At 36.3% G+C, this 16,209-nt stretch overlaps 2 protein-coding genes across 2 annotated transcripts in view; one reads left to right on the forward strand and one right to left on the reverse strand.

The window, feature by feature from the left end:
* Positions 1–323: 323 nt before the first annotated feature.
* Positions 324–9,111, reverse strand: lims1 (LIM and senescent cell antigen-like domains 1). Its single transcript, XM_079598134.1, has 10 exons — positions 8,886–9,111; positions 6,076–6,235; positions 5,709–5,775; positions 5,503–5,623; positions 4,834–4,983; positions 4,604–4,754; positions 3,376–3,468; positions 3,207–3,255; positions 2,968–3,043; positions 324–1,637 (listed from the first exon to the last, which is right to left on the reverse strand). Exons 1-10 carry the CDS (start codon positions 8,912–8,914, stop codon positions 1,523–1,525), a joined length of 1,011 nt encoding a protein of 336 aa, XP_079454260.1. The 5' UTR covers positions 8,915–9,111; the 3' UTR covers positions 324–1,522.
* An 806-nt stretch (positions 9,112–9,917) lies between these two features.
* Positions 9,918–16,209, forward strand: part of thsd7bb (thrombospondin, type I, domain containing 7Bb) — a 64,767-nt gene continuing 58,475 nt past the window's right edge. Inside the window, exon 1 of the mRNA XM_079598136.1 lies at positions 9,918–9,977. The gene's annotated coding sequence lies outside the window, so the exon portion shown is untranslated. The remainder of the gene's footprint in view (positions 9,978–16,209) is intronic.

Raw genomic sequence — 16,209 nt, forward strand, 5'->3', positions numbered from 1 at the left:
ATTTTCTAATTAATTACTGAGTAATGCATTACACCAAACACTGGTCATCATTTAGCCCTTGTCATTCCAAATACAAACTCATTCTCATTTGATTATCTTTGTAATTCTGTATTGAATAATGTTTTGGTCCCTCTTTCCATGCAGTTCAGATAATCAGATTGCATGCGAGTCGAATTAACTATTTTTTGCATTTTATTGGACTGCGAGATACCAATATTTTATGGATCGTTGAATGTAAATGCATCTGAAGGCTGATTAAATACATATATCTGTTAGTTTTGCAAACTTTTATAACAGAGATGAAAAACTTAAAAAAAAAAATATGACATCAGAAATAGTGCATACTTTATTAATATATTTGTAGATTTCGTACAGAACATAGTGAAATTTATTTAAAAGCTGCCAACAAGCATATTAATACATATTTTGCCAAAATGTGTCATTCTGTGAATGCAGGCCGTGATGAATTCATAAACTAGTTTTGCTATGGGTCTAAATATTGCTGTAAATTCAAAAGAAATGTCTGACTGTAATAAAGGGCATTTTAAAAAAAAGTACAGCACACAGTGTAGCTAAATGCACAATCAAACACACATTAGCAGAAATGTAGTGAGGTTTTCTAAAATGTCTTTCATACTTAAAAATAGATGATGAAATCAACCGTTACAAGGACAGTCAAATCATGTTTAAGTTTAGTCGATTGTTACATAAATCAAAAGTAATTGCTGTCAATGTAAATAACAAAACACAAGGGGTGAGTTCATTATATTTGAAGAGTATAAAAGGCATTTTTGCTCCAAAAAAAATAAGGTCATAAAACGAAACTTTTAAAATGAAATGAAAAAGACAAGGATGTTATGATGCACGACATTCAACAGTTCATAAACCTCTTAGAAGAAATATAAGTGGTGTCATTTATTGCATATTTCGAGAACACAGCAAGGGCTTTAATAAAGCAAGATCATTTAAGTTGAGAAGGAGATTACACAGCCTGAGCACTTTGTTCAGTCGAGCGAAGAGTTTGGTTTAGAGGTTGTCGTGTTCCTCCAGACTCATTACATCATGCATTAACTTTTGATCCCCCGTCTGACAGAAATATGTGAGGCTTGAGCATACGTTAAATATCAAATACAACTCTTAGATCAATAGATCAAAGTCGGACCCAGGGTCAGACACAGGAAGGGTTTCAGCCATGAGAAAAAGTTCTGTGGCGTTGCATATGAGGCAAAAACATGCTCTGAACAGTGGGACTACAACTAGCATTATCTTCATAAACATGCAAGTACATATATATAGATCAATAAACAATATAAAAGTATTTGGTTTTGGTTGCATTGCGTTAAGACACGAGAACAATCTGTTGGAACGAGACCAAAGAAAATCTACTGGCTACTTTCCATCATGGAAAAACGTTTAAGAACGATAAAGCAAGACACAAGTGAAAACTAATCCGAAATGAAATGCGGTCCAGATTTTGTTTGGTCTCCATTCATTCTTAAAGCACCACAGGTGGCGAGGAGATCTACTTGCGGCCCAAGGTCTCTGCAAGCTTCTTGAGTCTCTTCTTCAGCTCCAGAGGAAACTTCTCGTAACATTTCTTACACACTGGCTTCATGTCAAACTCCACAAACTTGTTCCTGAAAACACAAATCTTGCTTTTAGGAATGTGCTTTTTAACACGTTAAGGCCAGACACATATGTTATGCAAGTATGCAACCCATTTCATTTACTAGTGCGCTCTTTATGTGCTCTTTATGGTTAATTAAAAATAATCATTTAAAATATTAAACCATTTAATAGAATATAAACAATACACTGTTATATAGTACAATAATAAATAACACTGTTATACATGATATACTGTTTCAGTAATTGTATTATATGTGCGTATTTTTAGTAAAAACTTTGAGGGCAATGGGTCTATGAATGACCAAAAATCATCAATATGATGATGAATATCAAAAATATGATAATGTTGAACTGACAAATGAACACTGGAAAACAGGGATGCACCGGTATTCAAATTCTGGCTGACACTGATAATAATTTTAATGTTATGGCTGATAACCAATAAATATGAAAATGTATAAAAACATAAAAAAACATGAATAAAACAATAAAAACATTGCTACAATTAATGTTAGGCATCACATTATAGAATGAAACATACAGACTGAAAAATGTATATCAATTTTGAAGTTTGCTGAAGATCACATTCCAGTGTTATTAAATTAGTATTTTTAAAGTTTAAATGAGCAGCGGTATATGACAGTATAGGTAGATTTTAAATTAAAAATATGCATGCACAATTAAATATCCAATACTGACAGATGCTCTTCAGAAAAATAGCATCAGCCAATAACTGACATGTTTTTGAAAGGAAAAGACACTAAATAAACGGTGAGGTTGAAAACACTAACCAATGATAAAGAACGAGTGAAGCAGATGAGCATGAAGGAGGAAAAAGAGAGAAAAGGGTTACAGACAGACGGCGATGGCTTTCTTTCGGCGTTCGCGAGAGTCGCGTTCACGTTTCGCCAAGCGTCGCTTCAGCTCTTCCGGCAGGCGTTCGTAACAGTGTTTACACACTGGCTTCAGGTCCACCTCCACAAATCTGTCCCTGCAGGGCCACCGTCAGGAACAAAGAGGGACGAAAGAGGAGAAACAAGCGGAAAGGAGGGGAAATTGGATGGAAAATTGGGTTTGAAGTGGGAGAGAGGACGAGAAATGGAATGTGGGAGCATTTTGAGAGCGGAGGAGAGAATTGAAGGGGACAGAAGTAGAGAATACGAGAGTTAGCAGGACAGAGAGGTTAGTTATGATCCAAAGAACTTCACAGCACCCGGGAGACCCAATTTAAAGACACTTCTGAACAAATCTAAACAGAGCTAGCGAAAAGCCACAAACAGAAAGAGGAAAGTGGGGTAGATTGTGATATAGGAGGAGCATGTGTGTGAAATCACTTACTTGAGAGTGAGCTTGGTGTTACAGGTCGAGCACGAGAAGCAATTCACACACCAAGCCTTATTCAGAGCCGACACCACTGAGAGAAAACACGACAGCATCTTAACAACTCACAACAGCAGTACCCGTAGCCATAACAACTGCACTACAAAGCATTATTCGTTTCTGCTATTATATAAATAGTGAAGCTTTAAAGGTTGAGGACTAAATGTCAATATCATGTTCAAGTAAACAACAATTACCGTCTCCTTCGATCACACGGTTGCAATGGTAACAAACATCACCAAAGAGCTGCACAAAAGACATAACAGACACACACATTAAAAGCTAAAAGTTTCATAATCCATAATGTTTATGAATAGATTTTTGGGGGGGATCAAAAGAGGCTTTGAAAGAGGAGTCAGGCGTTACCTGGTTGTAGTGAGTCTCGCAGTAAGCAAGACCTTTTCTCTCGTAATGACGGTGTCCCAGGAAAGGCTTCTCGCATTTGGCACAGACAAAATGCTGCAAACATACACAAATATACAAGCGGTTTTATGTTTTTGAAAGTCTTATGCTTAATGCTGAATTTATTTAATAAAATATACATAGATATAAAATATAAAACAGTAATACTGTAAAATTTGTTTTGTAATAAATTTTAAAGCTGAATTTTCAGCATCATTACTCCAGTCTCGCATGATCCTTCAGAAATCCTTTTTGAAACATTTGTAACATTATAGATGTCACTTTTGATCAATTTAGCGCATCCTTGCTGAATAAAAGTATTAATATCTTTTTTTTTTTAATCGTACTGACCCCTAACTGTTGAACAGTAGTGTATGATAAAGGAAGAGATCTAAAGTGACAAATTCAGTGTCAGAGGCAGATCATCCAATCACAGAGCGGACACCTCATGCACACGCACAGTGAAAAAAAAATTGGTATAATATTGTATTAATTGGTAAAAATTAAATAGATATTCAGTTCAGTATAGGTTGTCACAATTTCAACATTTCAGGAGTCAAAAATAATATGCTAATCGGTTTTTTAAACACACTCCTTAAAATAAACAATTACAAATTAATTAAAAAACATTCAGAATAAATATGAAAACAACATGAAGCCTACATTCTCTATTTTTTTTCAAGTAAACAGTCAGTAATACACAAATGACAAGCAATAGAACAAATAAAACAAACCGAACAAAGAAATAGAACAAATTAAATAAAGCTTATTATTAGTCTTGAAGTATCTCCAGAAACTGAAATATCACTAATAAAATATTACTTTTAATTTTTGTACTACATGATTATTATATAGAATACATTAATATTGATCTGATGAATTTTGTAGTTTGTCTGTGTGCTTCTCTTTTTCTACTATATAATTGTTTGATTTATACAAATATCATATGTGGCAGGCAAGAAAGGCGATACCCCATGCCCAGATCCGCTTACATACATTTAAAACATAACTTATGATGTTTGCATTGATACCTCGTCAAGGCTGACATTTTGACCCGAAACAGTTTTTGTTTTATTTTGTTTATTAACTAGAATCCCTGATCATATTCAGCTATATACGTGAATTGTACTAGAAATGTGTCACTGTGTTGAACATTTTATTAGCTTCAAATAAAAAAAGAAAGCACACAAACCTCGACGTGCCACTGTTTGCCCATGGCATTGACCACACGGCCCTCGATTGGACGCCTGCATGCTCCGCAGATCGGCACACCCATCTTATCATGGCAGGGGAGGCAGTAGAGTTCACCTTTCAGCTCGCGAGCATCCGCAGTCAGCTCCTTACTGTAAAACACACAACCTCCAAATCACATCACTTTCAGTGAACGGACAGCGCAGAGGATTCGCTTGGTGCCGCACTGACCCGCAGTTGCTGCAGTTGAAGTGGTCGGGATGGTAGGGGTCATTTTTGAAAATGAGGGGCTGCTCCTCAATGATGGCGTGACACTTCTGACAGATGTACTTCCCGAGGCCCCGAGCTTTCTCGCGGTTATGACACGGACGGCAGAGATGGCTGGAAAACACAGACATGCACATTAGCCAATCAGAACACACGGTTGGCAACTTTCTGTTTATTTGCATTTACATGTATCAATTTGGCCCCATACACAATCAGCTGAGCTAAAAAGGGATGATTATGGCTGGTAGGACTACAAAAACGTGTAATAAAGAAACAGAACTGCTCATGAGAATAAAGATATTTCATATTCTTTTAGTTCACGTCATCATTTACTCACCCTCAAGTTGTTTCAAACCTGTATGAGTTTCTTTCTTCTGCTGAACACAAAAGATATTTTGAAAAATGTCGGTAACAGTTGATGGACCCCATTGACTTCCATAGTATTTATCTTCTTTGAAACAACTTGAGGGTGAGTGAATCATGACAGCATTTTCATGTTGAAGTTAACTATTACTTTAATGAACCCAGAATTTCATCAGTGGGCTGATACTAGGCCAGTTTACACATCGAACTGAACGTATGGAGCCTGTCAATCACATGCTCACGGTCACCCCTCATTGGCTATAAACTCACCGGCCGGCGTTCTTGACGAATCCAACATCGGCGAGCACGGCTTGGCAGATATCACAGCAGAAACAGTCAGGGTGCCAGCTGTTATTCATGGCCTTAATCACACGCCCAATTATAAACTCTCCTGTGGGAATACGAGGGACACAATTCACAATTAGCACAGTCAATAACATCACCTGTTCGTGTGTTTATGCATGTGTGTCTCTTACCACATTGGTGACAACAGGGAGCAAACAACATCTGGAAATCATGCTCGCAGTATTTCCTTCCCTCAAACTATGGACAAAAGAGAGAAGAAATTAAACATAACATCGGCTCCGGTGGGAATATGTCTCAAAGTCAATCGATTGCTAATTTTGTATTCAACTTGTAGACAAAACATATTTAATATTACTTTATATTTCTGTTTGTTCCACCAAAAAACATTATACAACAAATCTAACATTCTAATTCGACCTTCAGGACTTTCTTTAATTGAATAAAAAACAAAACAAAACAAATGTAGGATTAGGATATGACCACTTTAACCAGTAGGCTTCGAGATGAAATGCCACATGACAGGTTTAATGGAAGTACCTCGTAAAAGAGTCCTTCAGGAAACTGCTGGAAGCACTGGGCGCAGACGAAGCACTGTTCGTGATACAGCTCGCCATTGCTGTTGACAATTTTCTCCGCCGGGGCAAAGCCGCTTTTACACCGTTCGCACGAGGCGTTTGCCAGGGCATTGGCCATGTTGCTGTTAGAAACAATGTCAGGAGAAACAATCAAGCAGCGTCTATGAACCGCTTTGATTTATATATGGCACCAAACAAATGTATACGCAAGGATCACACTACTATCAAATGTTGGGGGTCACTTTTTCTTAAAAGAAATGTCTACTTTTATTCAGCAAGAATGCATTAAATTGATCAAAGTGACAGTATAGACATTTATAATGTTACAAAAGACTTGTATTCTGAATCCTGAAAAAATATTAATAATTTTTCACAAAAATATTAAGCAGCACAACTTTTTTTCAACATGATAATAATAAATGTTTCTTGAGCAGCAAATAAGCCAATTAGAATGATTTCTGACAGATCATGTGACACTGAAGACTGGAGAAATGATGCTGTAAATTCAGCTTGGCATCACAGGAATAAATTACATTTTCAAATATAAAACCGTTATTTTAAATTGTAAATCAAAATAGTTTTTGATCAAATAAATGCAGCCTTAGTGAACACAAGAAACTTAAAAATGTTAAACGTTTAAATGGAATTGTACATTACTTCATTCATTCACTGATATATTGGCCAGGTAAAGTAGCTGATAAATGGCATTTAATTTCCTCAATTTTCCATGCGTCTTTAATATTATTAAATTGTGTTACATCTGTATCATATCGTCATTTGCTATCCTGCTCTCTGGAGTGATTCAAAATTATGTTTCTCTAAACAAAAATCCCATGATGTAGCCTGTCTGGCACTTTGCAAGATATTAAGTTACACCATTTAGGAGCGACCGGGCAAGACTTCAACCGATGTTTACATCACACAAACAGAATTAGCCTGCCGTGGCCTGTGGTCACACTGCCAGACAAGATCCCAAATGACTCAGTGATTCCCCGCACCAGACATTTCTCCTCTGACATCACAGGTCATGTGACTATTAGAGGATGGATCGTCTTTACAACTTCCTCTCACTCCCTTCACAGCCTTAAAGCAGACTGACTATTCCAAGGACACATTCCCTAATATGGTGATTTAAAAAGAAAAGATCTGCTTGTGTACCAACACACTGTAGATGTAAAAATAGATCAAGTGTGTGTTTAAGAGATGGAGACTGTTGTATGTCAGGTCTTATCATATGCAAGAGCTCACAGAACAACAGTGGAGGTCTCACACTACTGTGTGAGGAAGCTGGAGCGGTGCCATCTGTGTGTGTGCGTGTGCGTGTGTGTGTGTGTTCTGGAAGTATGACGACACATTCCCAGCTTATCCAACATGCATTTAGAAAGAATATACTGTGTGGCATAAAAGTTTCAAAAATAAATGTTAAAAATACATATTTTATTTTTAAAATGCATTAGTAGTAAATGTTAAAATTACCATTGACAAATGCATTTTTAAAATAAAATATGTATTTTTAACATTAGTTAATGTACTGCATGTGACCTAACATGAACAAAGATAATGAATGCTTCCAAAAATATACATTTCATTGTTAGTTTAGGTTTACAACTGAGACCTTATTGTAAAGTGTTAGCATTTTATTCAATTTATCTCTCAAATTGTAATCGGTTTTCTTTATTATTATTAGAAAAATGCAGTAAGTATTTTCACTAGTGTTCTTAAACCTAGAAATAAGTCTCTTATGCTCATCAAGGCTGTGGTTATTTGATCAAAAATAAAGTAAAAACAGTAATATTGTGAAATATTATTACAATTTAAAATAACTCGACCCAGTCTTCAGTGTCGCATGATCCTTTGAATCATTCTAATATGCTGAATTTGCTGCTTAAGAAACATATATTATTATTATTATCAAGGTTGAAAACAGTTGTGCTGCTCAATATCTTTGAAGAAACTGTGATCTTTTTTTCAGAATTAGGCTACTTGGTGAATAGAAAGTTAAAAGAACAGCATTTATTTGAAATATATAGATCTTTTGCAACATTACAAATGTTTTTAATTTTAATGTGTAAATAATCCCATCCCTTAACACTGTTAAGATATGATAATTGTCAGTTTTCAAGGCGCTCGGGAACATCTCAGGAAGCAGATTATATCTGCTTAGATCTGATAGTCTGTGGATCCAGATCAGGAATGTTTGGGAATTTGGTCTCCAGAAAAGCAAAACGTCACAAGCACAGACTACACAAAACATCTGAGAAAGCATTTGAAGGATAAGGAACACATAGCAGCGTTCCAGAAATACTATGAATTGTATTAAATTATAAATAAAAATCATGTTATTTGTTAACTTTTATTTATCTAAGTAACGTTAGGCTATTATATAGAGACAGTTAACTTCAGTATGACAGGGTTTGTCTAAACATTTCTGGTGTGTTGAATGTCTTTCCAGCTCTGCGTGTGTGTGTGTGTGTGTGTGTGTGTGTGTGTGTGTGTGTGTGTGTGTGTGTGTGTCTACCCCAGAAAAACTCAACTAGGGAGGCTAATTAGCTTAGCATCCGCCCTTATCTAGCAAACCATGCAATTTTAGTTATTCTTTCTATGTAAAATTTAACACTTACAGTTTAATAGCAATCAAAGAGATAGGGTAGAAAAAAGAAAGAAGAAAATTAGTAAAGTAAACAATAAAACTGCAGATATCAGCTGCATCTCTGGCTAGAGAGGAAGAAATTATCGATAACATATTTAACAAAAAAAATAATCGTAAGTTACCTGCCCGTCATCTCTGCCACCCCCAGCATCCCCTAGTGCACGACTTATCCTGAGAGACGATTCAGATTTTATTCGACCACATAAAACGCCCCTTAGATCTGTTGCTTTTCCACTTTTCCCCTTCACTCTAAGATAAAGATGTTTTCCTGAAAAACAACCTATCCACTCAGCTCGCTTTTCCGGGTTAGATCACGTGCTTCTCGGCTAGACTTCTGATTGGTTACATGAATCAGTTCCTCTGCTATGCAGAACTTTTAAAAAATGTGGGGGGCAATAACATACATAACATAACATAACATAACATAACTTAACATAACATAACATAACAGTCTTTCTTCAAATAATCAATATCAGAAACAATCAAGCGTAGCCTACGTATGATAGCGTGTGATACGTGTGAAGCGTATAATAAATAGGCCAACATTCGATTTTATCAGGCACTCAGAAATAGTTATTTTGTGAAGTTGCAAAAAAAAAAAAAAAAGTAATAATAATAATAATTAAAATAAAATGCACATATATTTTAATTTAAAATTAGTTAATAAACACTTTATTTAAAAATCTTTTTTTATATATATATATATATAATATGTGAGTGTCAGCATTGAAAGATTTCAGCATTGAGAGATTTCAGTTTTTGCGCCCTCTTGTGGTGGTTTAGTATGGAGCAGAGCCATATCTGGTATGGAGTTAGTGGAGGCGCTGGAAGAGAGTGGGCAGGCTAGAGTACAGGATAGAAATGAGCTACACACTTCTCTGACGTCAACACTGTTTAGCGCTTTCTATCAAACAGGGACTTATATGGCAATTGATGCGGGACAGACATAAACTCCATTAATTCAAAGTAAGAATCCTCAATCCACGGTTCAGTAAACTACTCCAGCCTTAATTGAATAGGAAAGACAGTTCTACACAGAGATATCGTTCAACATGAATTGTAAAAAGTTACGTTTTGAAAATGTATTATGCCACCTATCCACCACACGAGGGCACTGTTGCAAAAATGAAGATAAAAATAACTTGGAACACAGTTAATGTGAGGAAATACACATCATGTGGTTATTCTGCAAGTACGCCTGCTGTGAACTATAGGTGAGTTGAAACATCAATACGTCATTTAGTCACAAAGATGTATCTAGGTTGAAAGTAACCAGAAATTATAATATTATCTATCTATCTATCTATCTATCTATCTATCTATCTATCTATCTATCTATCTATCTATCTATCTATCTATCTATCTATCTATCTATCTATCTTTATTTTCTATAGCGCCTTTAAAAGTATCTTTAAGCGCTTTATCAAGAATAAGATCCAATAAAACATACAATTATACAAACAATGCATTAATGAAAGTGAAATACAGACAAAGGAAAAATACCAAATAAAAGCATAATATCAAAAGTTCAACTAATAGACAAATATAATCATTTCAAATCGGATAAAAGGTAGCCTACCCTTAAAAATAAGCTTTAAGGGACTATTTAAAAACACTAAGGTATTATGCTTGCCTAATCGCAGCAAGCAGAGAATTCCAACGTTTTGGAGCAATTGATGAAAAAGCCCATAGATTTTAAGCGAGTAAGCAGAACAATTAAAAGGCCAGCTTCCGAGTAGCGGAGACCACGCACTGGTGGGCAAGCGGTTAAAAGCTCAGAGAGATAATGAGGTGCCAATCCATGCAGGGCCAAAAACAATGTAAGCATGAGAATGTTAAAATCAGCACGGAATCTGCCAGGGAGCCAGTGGAAAGACTCCAAGACAGGAGATGTGATCCCTTGTCCTGTTTCCAGACAGGTTTTTTTGGAACCAACTGTAATTTATTTAGGGTAGCTTTTGAAACCCCTGCCAGCAAAGCATTGCAATGATAAATGCGTGAAAATACAAAGATGTTAATTAACTTTTCAGCCACCAGGAATGACATGTGACACAATCTGGCAATATTTTTAAGATGAAAAAAAAAAAAACATGTTTTGACAATGTTCTGAACATGAGGAACAAATATCACCCCCAAATTTTTTCATTTTTAAAAAAAATGTCAGTGTAGAGCCATATACTTAAAGTTAAAGACCCAGCCTTACTGGTGGGGTGAACCACCGTCGGTGGAATTTCCAGACATCCATTTTTTAATCTCCGAAATACATTGAGAAAGAAAAGACACAGGCACATTAAAATCAAGTTTTGAATGTATATAAACCTGGGTGTCATCTGCATAAAAGTGAAAGTTGAGACCAAGTGATCTTAAAAGTTGATCGAGAGGAAAGATGAAGATGCTAAAAAACAAAGGGCCCAAGATTGATCCCTGAGGAACACCAGACTTCACCACACTAGCAGACATGCAACCACCCATAGCGACAAACTGCTTTCGACAAATAGGACTTAAACCAGCTTAATGCAGTATCAGAAACACCAAAGCCTAGTAAGTAAAAATTGAGTGGTCAACAGTGTCGAAAGTGGCACTGAGATCAAGAGGAATCAAAATAGAAAGACAGCAGAAGCGATTAACGAGTCATTAGTGACCTTAACTAATGCTGTTTATCTATCTATCTACACTCTAAAAAATGCTGGGTTGTTTCTACCCAATTTTGGGTAAAATATGGACAAACCCAAATGTTGGGTTAAAAATGTAATGTAAAAATTTAACCCAACGGCTGGGTTTGTCCATATTTTACCTAAAATTGGGTTGAAACAACCCAGCATTTTTTAGAGTGATCTATCTATCTGTCTATCTATCTATCTGTCTATCTATCTATCTATCTATCTATCTGTCTATCTATCTATCTATCTATCTATCTATCTATCTATCTATCTATCTATCTATCTATCTATCTATCTATCTATCTATCTATCTATCTATCTATCTATCTATGTGTCTGTCTGTCTGTCTGTCTGTCTGTCTGTCTGTCTGTCTTTCTGTCTGCCTGCCTGTCTGTCTATCTGCCTGTCTGTCTATCTACATGTGTGTATAATATACTAGAGCCTAGTATTAATGTTTTGGGATTTTTACGAAAACATTTGCTTATTGGTACCTATTTACGGTGATATGTGCATTGTAAGCAGTTCACAAAAAGATTGTCATGATTTGCATCTTCAGCAACAGTCGGTCAAGGTGATAAACAACAGCAGTTGATTGGCTGCTTCAGAGAGAGAGAGAGAGCACCAGTGTTTATTAATGTGCTGGATAAAGAGCAGCCGTGTCTAATCTTTCTGTGATGCTTTCTAAGCTATAATCTTGTAGACAGAAAAGCTGTTACTGGATATTGTGTCTCTTTTAAACATAAAAAATGTTTGGGCCTCAGGTTTTGCCCTTTAGTCTGAACCCTCCCACCCCCCCCACCCCCCCCCCCCCCCCCCCCCAGTTGTTGTTGTTGTCATGGATACCCATGGATGCTCAAAGGTACATCTGAAGTTCTGTGTAGAGAAATGCACGATTCACTGATTAACATTCAGAGTTACATAAATATGGTATAATAACCAGAAGGCCTGTGGCCGATCAAACATGAATCTATGATATGAGATAAACAGATTCATAACACTGTTTATCTTCAGGTCATCACTGCTTTAGAAGAGTGTTGAGAGAGACAATCATTCATAGTGGAATTATAGACCAAAGTTAAGTGATAACATTTGTCTTGTCAGTGACGGGTAAATGCATGCACACAACTCACTTTTAGGATATCTTGGTGTGTCAGTCTTTGTCGAGTTTGTCTTTCGCCGTCTGAGATTTGAATGATTACAGTAAGCAACTGTATTCTGGCATGTGCGCGTTAAGCTCCCGCAGATGAGTTTTACACATCACATGACTGTGAAAATAATGCTTGTGGGACAGAATATAGATACGACGAGTCAAGATCTCTTCATGAGTGTTTTTCTAGTTAACTCTAGGGGAGTAAAAGAAATTCTGTCACCTGACAATGACTTCAATGAGATATATCAAGTATTTGTAAGAATACACAATTGTTTATATATTCATTTCATATTCAAAATATATGTAATAACAATACAAAATAAAAATACATATTGGGCCTTTGAATGTAAAAGCTGGTCTATTGTTTGAGTTAATTTTCCATTATAGTGTAATTTGTCCCTCCCAGTGTTTTTTTTCCAATTTGTGTTTTCAACATATTTTTGAAAACGAATTATTACAAATCATTTCAAAATATTCAAATACAATTCAACCAGATGAACTGACCATGATTCATTACATAATTTCAGAAAGAATCATAATCAAACTGAGTCATGTCAAGAGCAAATATTTACACCTCACGTCGCCAAGAACACAGTGTATGAGCATAAGCAGAGAGAGAGAGAGAGAGAGAGAGAGAGAGAGAGAGAGATGGATGGATGGATGGATGGACGGACTGACAGATCTACAAATCTAGTTCTAAATCATTTATTTATCTTTTTATTAAAAGGGCAAATGTTTCCATGCAGAATGCTGTAAAATTCTGAAAGGGATTTACTTTTGACATTTCAAATTACCTACGCGAGGTGTAAAAATGCAACTCTAAAGACATGAATAGAAGTGTGTAATACCCCACTCATAGAGGGCTGCGAGGCTTTGAGCAGGATAGGAGATCAATGAACTGTGAATGGCTCAGGTCTCAATGACACAGAGAAGTCTATATTCATTGAAAGAGATGCTGAGTTCTCTGTGAATAGTTTGTTCTTCATTTGCACTTCCAATAACACACTTACTCTCAAACGCACAGGTGGCCAGAGGTGTTTTATCTATCTATCTATCTATCTATCTATCTATCTATCTATCTATCTATCTATCTATCTATCTATCTATCTATCTATCTATCTATCTATCTATCTATCTATCTATCTATCTATCTATCCATCCATCCATCCATCCATCCATCCATCCATCCATCCATCCATCCATCCATCCATCCATCCATCCATCCATCCATCCATCCATCCATCCATCCATCCATCCATCCATCTGTCTGTCGTTTTATCTGTCTATCATTCTATAGTTCTGTCTATCGTTCTATCTATCATTCTATTGTTCTATAATTTTTATATTCCATGCATGGTAGAAACAAGCTTCAATAGATTGCCTCTGTGAACCATTGACATTTTTAAAGGTTTCGAAATTAGCTATGGGTTGTTAGGTGGTTGGAAAGTCTCTGAAATTCTGTTCTCTAGAGGATCCTCCAGTGCAATTTTTAGCTTTAGCAAAAATCATACGTATGATAGCCACACAATCGTTCATTTTTATGGCATAAACATTTCAGGATGAGTAATCCTTATGATTAAACACCCTGAATCCCAAAGTATGAGCAATACTTGACTTAGAAAGCACCACTGACGATGCATGAAATCTCAAAATTGTGATTATTAAGGCAAAGGAGATTATAATGTTTTCTACAAATTCTAACAAGAAATGTTTGTGATCTGATCAAATGTATGAGATTATCACCAGGTTAAACTCTTTAGAGTCCGGTCTGATTTGCTTTGAATGGCAATCCATTATTTGACAATGAGATAGAGGAAGGGCTGGCGGGGGAGTTGAGTGTTGGCAGAGTGACGGAGAGAGAGAGTGAGCCAGCGAATGAGAGAGAGAGAGAGAGAGAGAGAGAGAGAGAGAGAGAGAGAGAGATAGCTAGTGATGCCAGTGTCCGCACACCACACACAATCCCACCTCTCTGTCTCTCTCCTCTCTGCCACTTTATCTTCAGCAAGGGCTTCCCACTGGGATAATATTCTCGATCTGTCTTTCACGCACATTAATCAGTCATTCTCTCGCTCTCTCTTTTCTCTTCCTCATCATTTGACACTTTTTCTCCATCCTCCTTCCTCTCCTTTCCTCCTTCACCTCCCTGTCCTCCTCCTTTATCACTTCTGTTCTGCTGCTCACATCATCTCACCGGCTGGAGAACTCACAGGACGCTGGAGGACAGGTAAGGCTCTGTGTGTGTGTCTGAGAAGTAAAAGACCCCGCGCGTATTTAGATGACTTTGATTGATGATCAATCTACAATCTTTTCAGTGAGACTTTGTTTTACTGTACATTTCTAATTTTACTGCTCAAAGGCTGCCTTTTGATATCAGTTAGTTATCATGATTCATGTATCAATTTGTTTTAAGATGCTTTAGGAAAAAATGAAAACCTCCACAAATGAGAAAAGTATTGTCATAGACTGTTGTAAGAGTTATTAAATTAATGTAGGCTGCATAGCTCTAATAAGTTGCTCTTGGGAGATTTTGATGAAAATTTTTTGAGTTATATTGAGATCTCTGACATTTGATTGCAGAGATTGGTATCATCTGAGAACATTGTTGAGATGTCTTCTGAAACTCTAGAGGAGACGTATGTGAGATTAATGTGGTCTCACAGTAAATTAAAAGGTGATGTAATTTTCCTAATTTTCTTTTAATATAAAATTATTGTATCTAAAATAAGATGTTAAAATATTGTTTCTTGTTCCAGATTAATGTAAAGAGTAGGCAATATGGTTGCTTTCTTGTAAACACTGGGATTCTGTGGTCTTTATAAAACAATAAGCTGTTTTTTAAAAATGTTTAGAGTGGCCCCACAACATTGAGTCAACCAATGGGGTATGTTTGGGGGCGGGACTATCTGTTTGAGTGACCTATGCTAGATTGAATAGTGTTCATGGAATGTTGTTTAAAAACAGTCATTATTTTGGTATTACTTTAAAATAAGGTCCCATTTAGCATTGCTTTAAGTTAACTAACATCAACTAATAAGCAATGCATTTGTTACAGTTTTTATTAATCTTTGTTAATACAAATACAACTGTTCATTGTTAGTTCATGTTGGCTCAGATTAGGAAAGTCCCATTTGCTCTCAGTGCTGTCTAGGATAAATAATTGACTATTGAAGAGATCTCCTTTGTGCTTTATATGACAATGAACTATTCCAGTCGCAGGTTGTTTTAGGCAGTCATGAAGTTTCTATCAAGCGCATCAGGCAGTCAATAGACTAATTTAGTGAGCCGATAAAGCATCCCTCCTTTGAGAACAAAGAAGAAAGTGACAAAAAGAAGACATTTATGGGAATCTACGTGGGCAATGTGACCTTGATGGCAATCCGCCCATGTCTCTTCGTGTTATTTAAGTGTTAAACAAAAGTTAAAAGCACGTGTTTTGGTTACAAGAGTTGGTGTGTCACATGACTTCATCCTGAATTGTAAAGAGAACTCATCTGAGCATGAGACATATGGTGCTGTCTTTTCCTGCCCCACTTTTAATTGAATTTTCCACTAAGGTTGAGACCGGCTAAGGCTTACCTGTGGTCTCACAGATGGGCTGCTAATGGCTCTAATTTTCAGTTTCACCTCTCAAACTCA

Source organism: Phoxinus phoxinus, assembly GCF_949152265.1.
Source record: "Phoxinus phoxinus genome assembly, chromosome: 22".
Classification (NCBI taxonomy): Eukaryota; Metazoa; Chordata; class Actinopteri; order Cypriniformes; family Leuciscidae; genus Phoxinus; species Phoxinus phoxinus.

Coding starts and splice junctions, on each gene's coding strand:
- lims1 (XM_079598134.1), bottom strand. CDS start 8,914: ATGCTGGGGGTGGCAGAGATGACGGGCAG. Junction 6,236..8,885: donor GTGGCAGAGATGACGGGCAG/GTAACTTACGAT, acceptor TGTTTCTAACAG/CAACATGGCCAATGCCCTGG. Junction 3,256..3,375: donor GCGAGACTCACTACAACCAG/GTAACGCCTGAC, acceptor TCTTTTGTGCAG/CTCTTTGGTGATGTTTGTTA.